This window comes from Sinohyriopsis cumingii, chromosome 14 (genome assembly GCF_028554795.1).
Source record: "Sinohyriopsis cumingii isolate HCF-2022 chromosome 14, ASM2855479v2, whole genome shotgun sequence".
Lineage (NCBI taxonomy): Eukaryota > Metazoa > Mollusca > Bivalvia > Unionida > Unionidae > Sinohyriopsis > Sinohyriopsis cumingii.
In genome coordinates, this window is record NC_142974.1 from 25,907,317 (window position 1) to 25,922,861 (window position 15,545).

General features: G+C 35.9%; 1 protein-coding gene across 1 annotated transcript; it reads right to left on the reverse strand.

Moving 5' to 3' along the window:
* Positions 1-12,536: 12,536 nt before the first annotated feature.
* LOC149783450 (multimerin-2-like) lies at positions 12,537-15,189 on the reverse strand. Its single transcript, XM_089931691.1, has 2 exons — positions 14,497-15,189; positions 12,537-12,953 (listed from the first exon to the last, which is right to left on the reverse strand). Exons 1-2 carry the CDS (start codon positions 15,032-15,034, stop codon positions 12,538-12,540), a joined length of 954 nt encoding a protein of 317 aa, XP_089787817.1. The 5' UTR covers positions 15,035-15,189; the 3' UTR covers position 12,537.
* Positions 15,190-15,545: the final 356 nt, after the last annotated feature.

The following is a 15,545-nucleotide window of genomic DNA, read 5'->3' on the forward strand; positions in this document are numbered from 1 at the left end:
CTTTCCTAAATAAGAAACATTACCGAGAATGTACTGTCTATAGCAGCGTCTGGGCAAGCATTATGGTCAACACTTAATAAATCTATCAAACATCGCGCTGAGGTTACCGGTATATATAGGATCTCAGTACTTGGTGTTACTACATTTAAAATATCTACTACAATTTCATGGAGTTACCCACTTCTGACGCTGTCAGGTGGATCTCTTGGATATATGTTAGTGATGTTGGAGCAAAACGACGAGGAATCATTTGCTGTGGGACCTGAAGAAAAATAAAATCCCCTTGATTTATTATTGGTTTCTTGAATTAGTACCTAACTTGCCACCTTCTTTAAATATAATATGCATTCTGATCAAAGTTAAACTGTTTAGATATAATCAAGCGCGTGAATGGTAAACAAAACTAAAAAATATCTTTGGCGAGTATACAGTAAAAGTAGAAATATATCGCACACGTGTAGTTGTGGAAATAATTGTGTATTCGGTGTCTGCTGTTATCGCCGCAACATGTATATTATTATCAACAATAACACCATAGCTAGTGATTGCTCTAACAGTTGTAACATTTTTTTTCAGCTGGAACAACAGTTAATATTATACCAAAAGATATGCACGTGTACAAACACAAAATTGCATGATCATATAATAAAATTACAAACAGCGACGCTAGCATACTCCAAATTATCCTCGTTATTATCATCAAATCTTAGTGATGGAAAAATGTCAGATTTTGAGTTCACGGAGATGATTAAGATCTACAAAGAAGCAATAACTGTGATAGAATCCACGCTTGATTTAAATAATAATGCTAATAATAAAGTCAACCCCGAACGAGCTATTTCAGCAGATCGTCGTTCATACAACTCCGTCAAAAACGTCGATGATATCAGTGAGCTCAATTAATTCAGAATTTAATGGTAACTTTCCAACTGCAATTCCAGCGAAAGAAGTAGGACTAGCACAATTACGAGTATATTACAGCTGGCCAAATATCAGATAAAAATCATTTGGTGGATTACCAGCAAATAATTCACTTGTATTTTCGTATAACAATAAAGGTGATGGACCTCATAAATAGCAAGTTGTTGTAATTTTATTAGTTAATGATTTGAATCTTTCTTCATTAACAGCATAACATCCTTCTTAATTCTATGGACAGCACAATGCATATACGTCACTGATACTAATTATCACAAAGATGGTCAAATTACTGAATATTTGTGTGTAATTAGTTGAGATGACGACATGCGGTCAATTACGCAGCAATAAGCGAGATAACTACTTAATTACTTTACCGGAGAGAACTAGATTGACAGAATTATCTCCCTTCAACAATAATGAAAAGTAATGTTTTGTTTTTATTTCCTCGAGAAAGCAGATCTGGTAATATTATCTGCAACATATTCTACCGAACTCCCTGAAATATCAAAACATTTTCCAGTTACGTTCATTGATTGAAATATTATTTCTACACCAGTTTCTGTATTTACAGACCCTACAAGTTTTGACATTTTTGAATGATATTCAGTACCACCAGTACCAACAAATCTAATGTTCTGGCTTTGTGTAATGTCTCGCACATTATCTAAAGAGTTATAGAGTTTCTGATTATTAATATAATCGATCACAAGAACGTCTTCGAGCATCGCCCGAAAACATTCGTAGATAAACCTATGACTGAAATAATGTTTATTCCATTTAGTATTGATCATGAGATAACCAGTATTAATGACATTACCAACTGTCTTTTGTAGTAAACGGTTCGAGATTACACCATCACGATATGCTTCGTAATTCTTGATCATAGGATGTATTACAAGTTCGTTTTGTTCCATCTATATAATAATATTATTTGTCTAAATGATTACTTTGAAAATCTGGCCAGGTAATCTTCAGAACGTTTTATGATTGTCATTATTATCAGTGTTGTCTTTTAATCATAAGATCGTTCCAGTTCTCTGTATTTTTTTACGACCACATTGCACACACAGCTGCGTGTTTCCTTTAACCCAAGCACTACATTTCAAACACGGTTTAGATCCTAAAGTCCTTCTCCTTTCACTTTGTATGTGAAATCCACATAATTCTTTTACGCAAGTTTTGTTACAGGGAATTGTAGAGAATATGATAAGCAATTTGCATTTATTCTTTTTTTTGGAAAAGAGTTATTATCAGCGAGTAAAATTAAGCCTGAATATATATTCGATCTTGATAGAAGAACACCTGACCCACGACAACGATGTCTGGGTGATCGAACAGAAAAAAGAAGTTCGCATAGATGGCGCAATTCATGTGTGGTCAGCATTTAAAATCATACGCATCACCGATGGTGTCGATGGTACAATGAACGACCAATTTTGCGGTGACGATAATTAATTATCTAGACAATCAAATATATTTTTTCAGAGTAAAGAGTATTAAGGAGGTGGACCATATTTGGGTTATCGATGACAAACGTGACGCTGTCGTTATGAGAAAATCGCCGTATGAAATACAAATTCCAAACCAGTAATGTTGATTGGTATTGACAAACCGTATCATGAAAGAGCGTATCCTGTGACCTCAGTTATTTATGGCATTTATCCTCTGAATTATAAACTCAGTGTTCATGATCCAAAACCGATGAAATTTTTCAAAAATAAATTGTGTAGTCGAACGAGTAACGGAACATTTTACAAACGCGATACGTGGCGATAAACTAACCATTAAGCGACGTGAAAAAACCAACAACAAACAATTTGACTGAATCAGTCAAGGATAAGGGAAATACAATTAAGGAAGTTGCAGAAATAGGAAAGAAATTAAAATTCCCAATAAAAAGAACAATAACCGGATAATTTATACGAATCAAAGTATAAATCGAAAGGAGCTTCAATTGAATTTATCAAATATAATGCGCATGCGTATACTAATGAAGTTACAATATTTCCACGAAATCGAATTGTTAAATTTGACCAAGGAGATATATTTAATTTTATTAACGAAATAAATAACAATGACCATGTATCCGTGTGGCTGTTTCAAAGTTCAGATAATGGAAACTATGATCAGTTTGTACGTCCTAATGGAGATATTTATCGTACAGATTCTCGTCACGAAGAAATGGAAATTCTTGCGATGAAATATGCCCATAACGATGCTGAATAATTGCTGAGTTAGTGTTTTACCGTTCTGTCAATTGCTGCCCATTTTGGCACAGAGAAACATTCGTTGAAACCAACAAGATTGGATTTTCTCGAAGAAATACAACGCAGTTGTGTTGAATACGGGCACGGTGGATTATAGAATACCAAATATGATTATAGAGATATTACTTCGGTTGATATGTTTGCATGTTATCCGGGACGTTTTCTTGGAATGGGAGAGTGTTCTAAGCATTTTGAGCGATTTTGGATATCCAACACACGAGATGTCCAGAGTATCCAAAAATGGACCATTGCCAGATTTTGATTTGCCTAGATTCGCTTGTATCGAATAATTTAAAGTTGCCGGACATCTTCATCCGATTTGTTATGCCTGGTTCGGCGAACATTTTCAGAGAAAAATGTGGGGCCAACAGTATTATTGCGGTATATGCTCGATGTAAAAATACCAATATTGTTAACAGATAGTGAGGAAATTATACAGTATCTTTGGCAGAAAGAGGTTTGGTCAATTTCAAATTAATGATATTTATTACACCCCCCCCCAACAAATCAAATATACAAATTGTCATCAGCACCATCTGTATCAATCGTGTAGGTAGACATCAACAATTTGTCTCAATGGATCTGGATATTGTGGTAAAAAAAGACCATGTGGTTGAATTATTTCGGAATTTTGATATAGTTGTAATGACACAGACTCACAAGTGAATTGAGAGAAAGAAATATTTAACCACGCTCTTATCATGAATTCTTTTGATGAAAGGGAGCTAATTGGTTTCAGGAACGAATGGGCGAGAAATATATTCCAAGGATTATTGTTTGGGGTGAAATATGCACCGTTTTATTAGAACCTTTAAAAATATGTTTTGATAGGTTATTGGTAAAAATACTGCTGTGATAATGTGTGGCAATCGTAGTCAACCACCACCTTTTGCTGGATTGTCTGCACATAAATGGCATTGAAATTTTGTAGATTATTATGAAGAAATAACTGATGATCATAGAGCACTTGATCAGACTACACCCGAATAAAATTCAATGCGCAATAATGCGTTAAATAATTTCAGAAATTCCTATTAACAATTTTTGGAATCTATGGAGACCAATTGATTTGATAGTTGCAAGTAGAAAGATGGTTCGTGATACACTTCGACAATAATTATTTATCTTACATAAAGAATAAAATTCAAATCTACCCGTATAATTGCGTTATCGATCAGCAGATACGCGACGTTTATATACCAGGATCGTCAAAGAAACAAACTCTTGAATGAAATGATATTATGTTAGTTCTTGTCAATGTTGTTCAGAGCGCTTTACCTATGGATAAAACTCTATGGATGCTAGGAAACGGAATGACAATCCATTCATCACAACGATTAACCATCTCTGATACAAATGTTTGGATCGTTGACGATCGAATCGAATGGTCAAAATTAGTTTATGTCGCCATGTCTCCAGTCAGAAGAATATCTCAGCTGCGAAGAATTGTCATACACTTCACAGAAAATAATGGTCAAATTCAGGAACCTAATGATGATATGGTAAGAAAAAGTAAGTTATAAACAGTGTGAAAACAAATAAGCGCGACTTTGATCTCGATGTTAAATTTATCATGACATTGAAACAACGACATAATAATCATTGTGCGAGCTGTAACACAGTAATGATGTGACAATATTAAAAAAGATAATCCAAGACAATTTACCGTATGCTGAATTAATATTAGTCTTGGTCACACACGCGAAAATGTGATGCTGACCTGTCTTGAATGTAATCGACGTCGAGGTGCTAGTTTACAAAAGTGAATGCTGTGGGAATTGTGTGGCTTCAGGAATTACTTGCAATTGTTCACGTACAAATCCACGTTTAGGAGCAGTTGAATCTAATCTGTAGATTGCAGGTCTAACCGTGGATCTTACCACGCTAGAAATGTTATGTGTAGTAATGTTTCAAATAAGATCAGTCCCTCATTTCTCACCACTTTCAAGTTCACCTTGTTCTTATCAATATTTTACAGTCATATTACCTAGTACTGGTTGATTTGAAAATTCATGTCGTTGTATTGGTATATGCTTTTGTTTTGTAATTGCATTAATGGGTTTCATAGAAGTTGTACGAGTAATTTCATTATTTGACGCAGTTGTCACTCTTAATCTTGCAACTCGTTCGCGAGATCTCATATCTTTTTGAATTATTTCCTTTGCATATTTATATCCAAATAACAGCTCAGCAAGTGTTTGATTAAATCGTTCAACAATTTTCTGATCACGATGAATTGCAGTATATCCTCGTCTAATTTTGACGGTAAATTTTTTCATCAGAGATGATACTGCACCAAGAAATTCCATGCCAGGATCAACTTTTGTTAACTGTGGCTACCGCAAGGGTCCTTGTTGATAAATTCGTTCAAAAGCAGATACAACTTCAAATGCTGTTCTTTAGTTAATAGTGCTTCTGCCTCTTTATATCTACTTGCAACGTCAACCATTGACGTCTACCAATTTTAATTGTGTTTGTAAAAAGAAAATGTCTGATTGATAAACTTAGTTAGGAGTACTGACATCAAGATATGCAAGTGGTCTGTTCACCCTCTCAGCTGTTACTCCCACCAAAAGTGCATCTAAATACAAGTTGAAAGTCACTGTTTTTATGGGTTGCTGCCTAGCTGTTATTAACGTTGGGAGAGCGCCTTCCTGGGAATTCTCAAAGTAATTTGTATATGTTCGTTTTTCACGGTCCACTATCATATGACTTAAAAATAGTAGATCTGTGTGTGTGAACATAAATTGGTGTTAGATTTGTAGTGAGATGAAAAATGTTCACGATGATTAATGACAAATCACTCAGTGTTGGACAGTATATGCGTGTTGAAATAGATGGATGTTGATTTGTAGGGAATTGGAAAGTATAGAGTTTTATGTATATATATATATATATATATATATATATATATATATATATATCATTGCGTTGCAATGTATTATTATGGGTTGATTTTGATGCAAGATGTTGCATACAGACACACTGACCATGCACGTTCCTGTATAGGACTAAAATACCGAATGCATTTGCCTCTGTGGATATGCAAATTCAGGTTGCTGATTGGATTCTTAAACTGTTGGACCAAACGGCCAAAGTCGTTAAATGTTTGAGTTATTGGACCCGTCATCAGACAGTTTTGGGTCTGATTCCCGACATGAGCTCAGCCCATATGGGACACGATGCTGTTACCTTGTGCAAGGCAAGTGAACCTGCTTGCAATGTCATGATATAACTTATGTGATGAAATATATGGCGAAAAAAAGAAGACACACAAACAAGAAGAATAACAACAAAATAAAGTGGACACAAACCAACGGACAAATCCCCAGAAACAAAAATAAAAACCAAGAGATTTAAAGACTGTCATATGGGAGTTATTCCATATATGTCTATATCTCTATACACACTTAGTATGAACAATAGTTTTATTATTTCTATCAACAACACTGATTTTCATTGTTTGTATTAAATGGAAAACGAACGTGCAAATCGTGAACCTTGAAGGCATTAATAATATGTAAATTATAGCGATAAGTTATATAAATATTGATTATGATACCTCATCATGCATATATGTGTGCGTGCGTTTAGTAAGATTGTTCTGACCTATCGAGTTATTATGCTATTTTAGAAGCATTATATTTCAATATTTATAAAATGAGAACAAACATTATATATGTGATGGGAATTTCAATTGGTTGGGTCAGAGGTTTCCAATACAGCATAGTGTTATTTCTCAGACACTCGAGCCGAAGAGTTGGAACGCTATTTTCTAATACAAGAATAGAGGTTCTTTAAGAAAACATTAAAAATGTAATATCGTGTCTTCAGCTTGATGATTCATTTAAAAGCAAGAGACCATATACTTAGTATGTTTTGTTTCACTGTAACTTGCGACCAAGGATGGAAAATGTCTTCTAATAATATGATGTTAATGAGGAGAAGAACGGAATATATTAAATGAAATAATTTTGTTAAGGACTATAGATAATTATGCATTCAGATGTGCACATTGTTTTTGAAGTTTGAATGTGAAGTCTGTAAGAAAAAGTTTTCTATGTCTGGCTTTGGTTCTGCATCGAACACGGTGATTTTGTTCAGTTGCCGAATGTCATTGCAAAAACGGTTTGTCCCGTCTTTCTTTCTGACTAACCCAACTGAGGACGAGTACGGGGAACTGGAAAGTTCTATCATTCCATGGCCTAACAATTTCTCCACTTATTCGTTGATTGTCTCCCACTCATTTAATGGTATTGGATATCATTTAATCCTGGTCGTCTCTGACGTATTCAACATTATCTCGCGTTGAACCAATCCAGTTCGGAATGGTTTGTCCGTAAACACGTCCGGGTAATGATAGAAAACCTCCCACATCTGCATACGCCGACCCTCGGACAAATCCGGGCATACATTGACCTGGTCTATACCTTTTTTCCCTAAGTCAATGGGGTATTCAAGGGGCATTTCGGTACTGGAGACCTTTCCTCTATGACCGCTATACTTAATACGTTCAAGACCCTTTTATACATTGTTTGACTAGGTCTTTTTACATAGAATTTCAACATATTGGCGTGAAATGTCTTGGACTTACCATCCATGTAAATGATGTAGTCCATTTCGACTTTCACTTGTTTAACTTCCTATTGCCCTTTCCTTTGGACTAGCAGCTTGTTTTTATTTGTGGGCAGAAGCACCAACAACTTAGAGCCAATAACAAAATTCATGTTCCGCGTTCCGTGGTTGTAGTATTTAGTGTATTTATGACTAGATTTGTGAGTTCGTCTTGCGCTAGTCGACATGTACTTTCACGTAAATCTACCACGTATTGTTAAGTGATCTTAACTTCTTCGTTCGTAACTTCGTCTGTGCACAGTTGTCGTAGAATATGCTTAGGTACACCAACTATCCTACCGTAGAACAGTTCAAACGGGGAGAAGCCTAAGCTTTTGTGTGGAACCTGAGGATACGCGAACAGAATTGCTTTCAGGTACCTATCCCAATCCTTAGGTCGTTCCGCATACATTCGTCGCAACATTTGGCTCAACGTCCTATTTAATTTCTCTACACAAATGCGGTAGTTTAAAGAACTACCTCGTAGCAAAGCAATGAATGCTTCTGGATTCATGTGCGAGAAACGAAGTCATATATAAACTAGTATTTAAATTAAAATTATACACTAAGCAGAGCTTGATGTGTAATATCTGGGTCATTCAGGACGATACATTATACCTAACATTGAGAAAATTTATTACGATTCAGTTTAGATAATTTTTAATTCGTCCTATCTTGAGATTCCAATTCATGGAGTCGGGTTACCCCCTGAAGTTTGTGCACATTGCCCCCAAAACAATGGAGCATTCATGCTCAGGAGATATTCATTGCTTATCAACCCAAAAATTAATTCTTAACTAGTACAGTGGGGACCAGGAGTGGCCGAGTGGCCTAAAGCGCTCGCCGTTAAGGACCACAGCTAGCACACCTCTTTCTACGTGGGTTCGAGTATCGGGCTCGGCCAAAGTGGTACGTGACAAAGCTTACCAGTAGGTTCTCGTGGGTTGGTGGTTCTTTCCGTCGTTTTCTCGGGATCTTCCTCCACTATTTATACTGGCCGTCATGTGTAGCCAGTCTTCTGCTGAAAATGGCGTTAAACCCTAACAACAACAACAACAACGACATAAACCCTACAGCAACAACAACTAATACAGTATTTTTCCGGAATAAAAATATATCATGACACACATATGATTACCATTTATCATATATTATCAAATAACTCGGTTTACAAGAAAATGAGCCAAATGAGAGATGAATGTGGTCACGCTTGAATGTCTGCACGAATTATGACGATAGATCCCCAAAACGTAGGAGATGACAAAGAAGGTGAAGTTGCTAAATTGTAAAGGAACAGTCTGTCCTGTACATTCATATAAATATTGTCATACTTAGAATTTTAATGTCTGATTGCCTAGTGTGCAATTATCAACAATAAGACTTTGATCGGATCTGACAAATAATTTGAAGATAAAAAGCATTCTATATGCGATGGGCCTTGATTAAAAGCTTATAAAATTAAATCGCAAGCATTACGACGTAAACATCATGATTAAACCGTGAGTTAATGGCTATTAATTTCCGTTAATATGCCCACATATATAATGAGCTTAAACATGTATTATAGAAAGCATGATCTTGTAGGGTTTTGTTTGGAGGAAAGGGATCATTTCTCGTCCTTATTGGCCTGTTTCTCTTGTCCTCCTTATTGCATTTTCTGCAGACACGAATGTCTATAATCTTCTTCATTACAGTTGATTTGTGTTCGTTTAATATGGTAATGTATATTTGCATGATGTATCCGTCGATTTAACCGCTCCTGAGGCCTAAGGGTTGGAGCATCCGCCATGGACGCAGGAGATCGCAGGTTTGAACCGGGGCAAGTCATTCCAAAGGATTATAACAAAATGATACTATCAGTAGCCGAGCTTGGAGCTCAGCAATTAGAAGTTAGTATTACGTCTGGTAGACCTGATGTCAGGATAATGTGACTGGGTGAGACATTATGCCACATGTCTGCGGCACGATCCCTTAACGCTAGACATCACTATAAACTGCCCCACTTGAATCATCGTAGAGATATGACTGAAAAATTGGTATAGCTACTTTAAAAATAGAAAACCATACACATCACGTATGTTTTGATTTTAATACTTCTGCAGAAATTATAGGTGGGAGTCTCACGTAAATTTGCAACACTATATTTTTTCCTTGCTTATAGCTTTGGATTTTGTCGTCCGTATTCATTTTATGTATTTTCTCTTAGCACCTTCTTTGGCTCATAATTTTACCTTTTCATTTTGACAGGGGCGTTTTGATAATTGTTTTGTTGTTTTGTCTTTTGACTTTGGTAAAATGTGTAATCTGTTGAATATCTACACATATACAATGGATTTCGTTTCATCATATGTAATAGTACAGAGTGTATATTTTCATTTAATATGTTTTACTTATTTTATTTTGATATTGTTTACGTTTACAATAGGCTTTTAACTGTATCGCTACTAGACGTTCCGGTTTCAAATTACTTAACCACTTTCACTTCTCCTGCGCTCACAGAGAAGATTCAGACAACGCAGGCAATCTGCAATTACAAATTTAGCCAAATAAAACAAACCATCGTGTAGTGTTTCATAACCCGCGTGGGTATGATGGTCTCCTAATAATTCAGGCATTTGCACCGGCCTCAAAGGCACCGGTAAGAGATATTCTAAACAACATAGAGAACTATATGACACGCAAATTCCGGCAATTACAATTCGTCGATTTAAAACTTTTCTGGATGCGTTCTTCATTATGTTATTAAGTAATCTGGTGTCAGGAAACTTCGGCATCACTTATAGGTATTGTGCCTGGGTGCTTGTGCCCCAAATATTGACCGGCTAGCGAGAAGACGTGTCTTATCGTACGAGTACATGAGCAACTGAAACGTTTTTGCAACCGATTGAAGCGTTTTGTATGTCGGTGTATCGCAAAGGCATTCCACAAGTGATTTCTAGCACGCGCAGTTTTCTCACTGTTTGATTGCAAAGAAATGGGTTATTACCACGATTTATTTCTACACAATGATGTTTTGTTTCTCGCTGATGGATTTGGCTGCGATAATGTAACAATCGCAACGCATTTAAAATGTATGTCAGTGATGTAACAGAAGAGTTTGGAAAGCGTCGCCGTAAAGCCGCGAGAGGCATTGACTCATATCATTAAATACAGGTTCGGTTTCTAACAACTGTGGTACCAGCTGCTCGGATATCAATTATACCTGCAACACATTTGTGTCCTTCATGTCAATAATAGTCGGCTGACACATACTTCTCTCAGCATTTTGAATCAAAACGGGGACGCTGTGTATCATGGCAGTGAAAGATTAGCAAAACAAATATACAATAGAGATCGACTTGATATTTAACATAAATATATTCTTACGTGGACTCGTGAAATCAGTGCACGTTTTTAACATTAGAAAATCCGTTTGATAACTTTAATTTTCATTGGTGCACTTAAAGTGTTTGCGCGGATGTGATCGGACGCTGCGCTAATCTTAAAACAAGTTGCAATGATAGTTCATAATTGTCCCCAAGATGTTGTTCTCGATCTACTAAAAAGCTCAATCAACAGAAACAATCAAGGTTGCGGTTGCTAAAATTATTGATGAAGGCGCTAAACGACGACTGTCATATACTGTGATTGCAAATCTGGCAATGGGAAGTGAATTACTGTGGATGAGTAAGTGACCTTGGCGCTTTATTTCCGATCACTGCTGTGTTTCACGGTATGAGCCTAGCAGTTGCTTAGGTCACCTTGCTGTCTTTGATAATTGATGCTAAAATTCCACGTGTTGCACAACATCTGTGGATTCTTTACGAAATCGGCAACTGTCGTGAGGATAAGTGGTGCAACCTTGAAAAGTAATAAAACTCTATTACTACTACTCCTAATGATGCTACTACTACTACAATTAATAATATGCACCAATTGTATGTTTCTTTCGACTGTGCTTCAACCCAAGGTGATACATTCAGAAGTGAAAACCGCAATAATCTACTTCTTGTGAAATAGCAATATGAAATGCAATCAGCCTGTTCCAATATGAGTATGCCATCTTTTCAAATAAAAACATCCACCTGCTGTGGTTGTTTTTCTCCCATGGTATTACATCTACATGCAGAAAGAGTTGCTGTCTACTTTTTGTGAAAGAACAATATTATAGGTGATCAACCTATCCCAATCTGATCATATGGAATATCCAGGTTTGAAATAAAATTCCATATTACTTTGTGAACTGCGATTTTAATGGCATCCTCTTAATGTAGTTCTGACATTCTCAAGATACAACACGTGCCAAAAGTATTCACTCCCCATCACGTAGTTCAGACACTATTCAGGTCAGAAACAGTACAGTTCATACCTTTATTCGATATGCATATATCATGGGACACACGGATTGACGAGAATTTCGTATCACAACATACTTGAGAAAATGTAGAATGAAACGAATATAATTGAGTTTTTCTATGTGTTAATTACATCTGCCTCTCAAATTAATTTATTTCATATGTTTTTGCAATCAAAACAGAAAAAGTCATACTTGTCATGGAATTTTATCTTTAAAAATATCTAAGAAATATGAATCTGGATCAGGTTGATATAAATAGTGATTAACGTCATTATTTGATCCATTCAACATACCTAGGGGGTTTGAACGCAATGTACAGAGTTAATATAGCTCATATTATAGAAAGCAAAGATAATAAGTAAAAAAGATCAAGATTTTGTTTCGATGAGACAATCAGTTTTATTTCATGAAGAGGAGCCATCCAGAGAAAAATGTAAATCTGTTGCCATGAATTTCACCCGATCCTCGAGACGTACGTACCCATACTTCATTTCCTTTGTTAAGCTCTAAAACGGCTACTAGGCTGTCGGTTTGAAATGTGTTTGTATTGCTTGAGTCGGGAAAAATGTTTTGTATCCATGTGCCGTCCTTTACAAGTTCGAGTTCTTCCCCTTTCAATGGAGATGACATGGCTCCAAGGTTAAACACGTACACTCCATCTACAGGAGTGATAAATACTCCTGTGCTAGGATGATATGCTCCACCAATGTTTGTTATAGCAAGATCAAAGACAATAGGATGGTGAATGCCAAGATTCGTAAGGTCTGGAACGGATACAGTGCTGTAAAAAGCAACTTGAGCCATCTCGGTTTGTCCTGTAAATGAAGAAGAAGCAAATCGGAGTGCATGCTTTAAACCTAAGAGGTCAACTATAGAGGTTATTCTTTAAAAGGATTTTCTCATTTGAAGCTTAACTTTAAAAAATGCTCTATCCCAACTATATGATTTAATTTGTTTTAGATACTTGGACTAACATGATAGGTAATCAAATGCGATATGAAAAGTATTCCATTTGCCTTTTGGTACACACATATGCCTATGTGGGTTGTCTTTCTAAAACAGGTAGCTCTAATCTTTCTGCTGATACGAAACCTTGACAGGAGGCCAATCGCACGTCAAAGTTTAGCAATAATTCAATGCGGTAGAGATTTTATTGTCAGGAGTGACCAGGGACGAAATAATTATTGATCCTAACAAAAAGTAAGACATTGATCTGTCTTACGTCATGTTAGATAGTCTGCGTAAGGAAGAAATTTCGAAAGTCGGCTACTGAGAAGGAAAACAAAAACAAACACAAAACAGCAACGATAGTCATTACTTAGTAGGATACAACATTATAACGCATTTAAATCAAAGCTGGATACATTTGCTAGTGGATCTTATTATGCTAAAATGTAAGATGAAGTATCTGAAAAGAGTTAAACAAGTACTCAGATCATTGAGGTTCAACAGATCAAGGAAAGTTATATTCGTCTGGCGTGCGATGTGAATTACTTTTTATTGTTTAGCTGATAAGGGAAAGTAAAGAATATGACTAATACTCTAATTGGGGGGTTCAGTTGGTCATAAATAAAAATCGCACCCTTTTGTGCTTACGTATGTCTGAGGTGAAAGATCTTACTAACTGGCATATATTTAGTGGTCTAAAGCGCTCGCGTTTACACCAACATCTCACCACTGTAGGTTCAAGTCTCAGGCTTGACCAGCGTGGGAATGTGAAAAATCTTGCCAGTAGTTTTCCGTGGGTTGGTGGTTCATTTAGTGATTTTCATGGTTTCTTACTTCATCAGATATGAATGCTGTCGTGTAGAAAATATCGTGTGTTGCAAAAGTGAAACCAAAACCATCTACTGAGAATTTAGTATCTCACATACAAAATATATACACACGTTGAACACACAAAATGAGAACATATATGTCCAAATTATTATCTTTCACTGATATTTATCATCGATGCACAAATAGTGCTGATGAGCACTATTGCATAGATCAGGGGTATAAAGCTCATTTGCTGTGGAGGGACATTATTTCAAGCAGCGTTCGTGTGAAAAGCAGAATATATAATAGACACATGAGGTGTTGATATACTGCTAAGCAAAAATTCTAGAAAGACGAAACCCTCTCAAGGGAAGACATATTTTCATTAATCACAGTTGACATCGAATTTTACCATGATATGCGTAGACCTCTTTTTTCCCGACTTTATCACTGGATTTGGTTTACTTTTGTAGTTATTAGGTAACATTTACACATTGATAAATACCCAACCATGATCATTTAATTATATATTGATTTTCCTGTTTGGTTTAATGCTTCGACCCTTCACCATAATAATAGTATTTATAAGAAAATACGTACTAATATGACGCTTTTGGATGAAACCATTGCTCCGAAAATCATTCTTGGTTCTTGTATCTGGGTTCTCAGATGCAAATCCATCGTATCTCCTCACAATCCTCCCTTCATTGTTATTCACTTTCTGCAAGCTATCCTGCGTCGTGTGATTTGTTTGCGGATATGTATGAACGTGAAATGATTTACTTTTTTCATCCTCCTTAGTGGATATCATATGCTCAAATGCTTCTTTACAAAGTTGCCCTAATTTTATATTGTCATCTTTAAGCTTTTTGACCTCGACTGTTAATTGTTGGAGGGTAGAGTCTTGCTGTTGTATTGCATCTCGGAGTAGCTTGTTTTCGCCCCATACACGTTTAATTTCTTTCTCAAGAGCACCGAGCCTTTTACTCAAAGTATCATCGGATAGCACGATAGGTTGTACTAGTGAACGTCGTTCGTTTAGACTTCTGCCGTCATCGCCTTGGGGCTTGAATGCAGTCTGTGTAATCGCAATACAAACTGCACTAAAACCAGAAATTAAGAACAGCAATATGGTCATGTCAGAACTATTTCAAACATGAGTATACGACAGGCTAAATTGGAATCCAGATATATCGAATTCAGAATAAGTCTTCTTCAATGCACGAGGTCGTTGCCAAAATGGAAAGGTAATCTATGAAATTGGAATTTTGTCAGCTGGGTTCTTCCTCTAAGGATAGGTAGATATGAGCTCTCACTGATGATCACATACATGTTGAATGCCGAAATATTACACGATGTAATATAAATACACCAGTTGTTTTATGCACAGATGTTGGTTCTCAAATGACAGTTTGAATTTATTCACGTTTGTCTATTATTTTATTTACCTTGTAATTTATTTTAAGTGAGTTAATTGTCGTATTTCATAAAATAATTAGATTGTAATTACCGAAGCTTTGGTACCACATTTAAGCAATATATTTACGCAATATATTTCAATCGGATTGTTAATGTCACGATAAAATGTTATAAAATTAATTTTGAACTGAAGAGTAATGTTTAATATTTTAGAACAAAAATGTGATTTA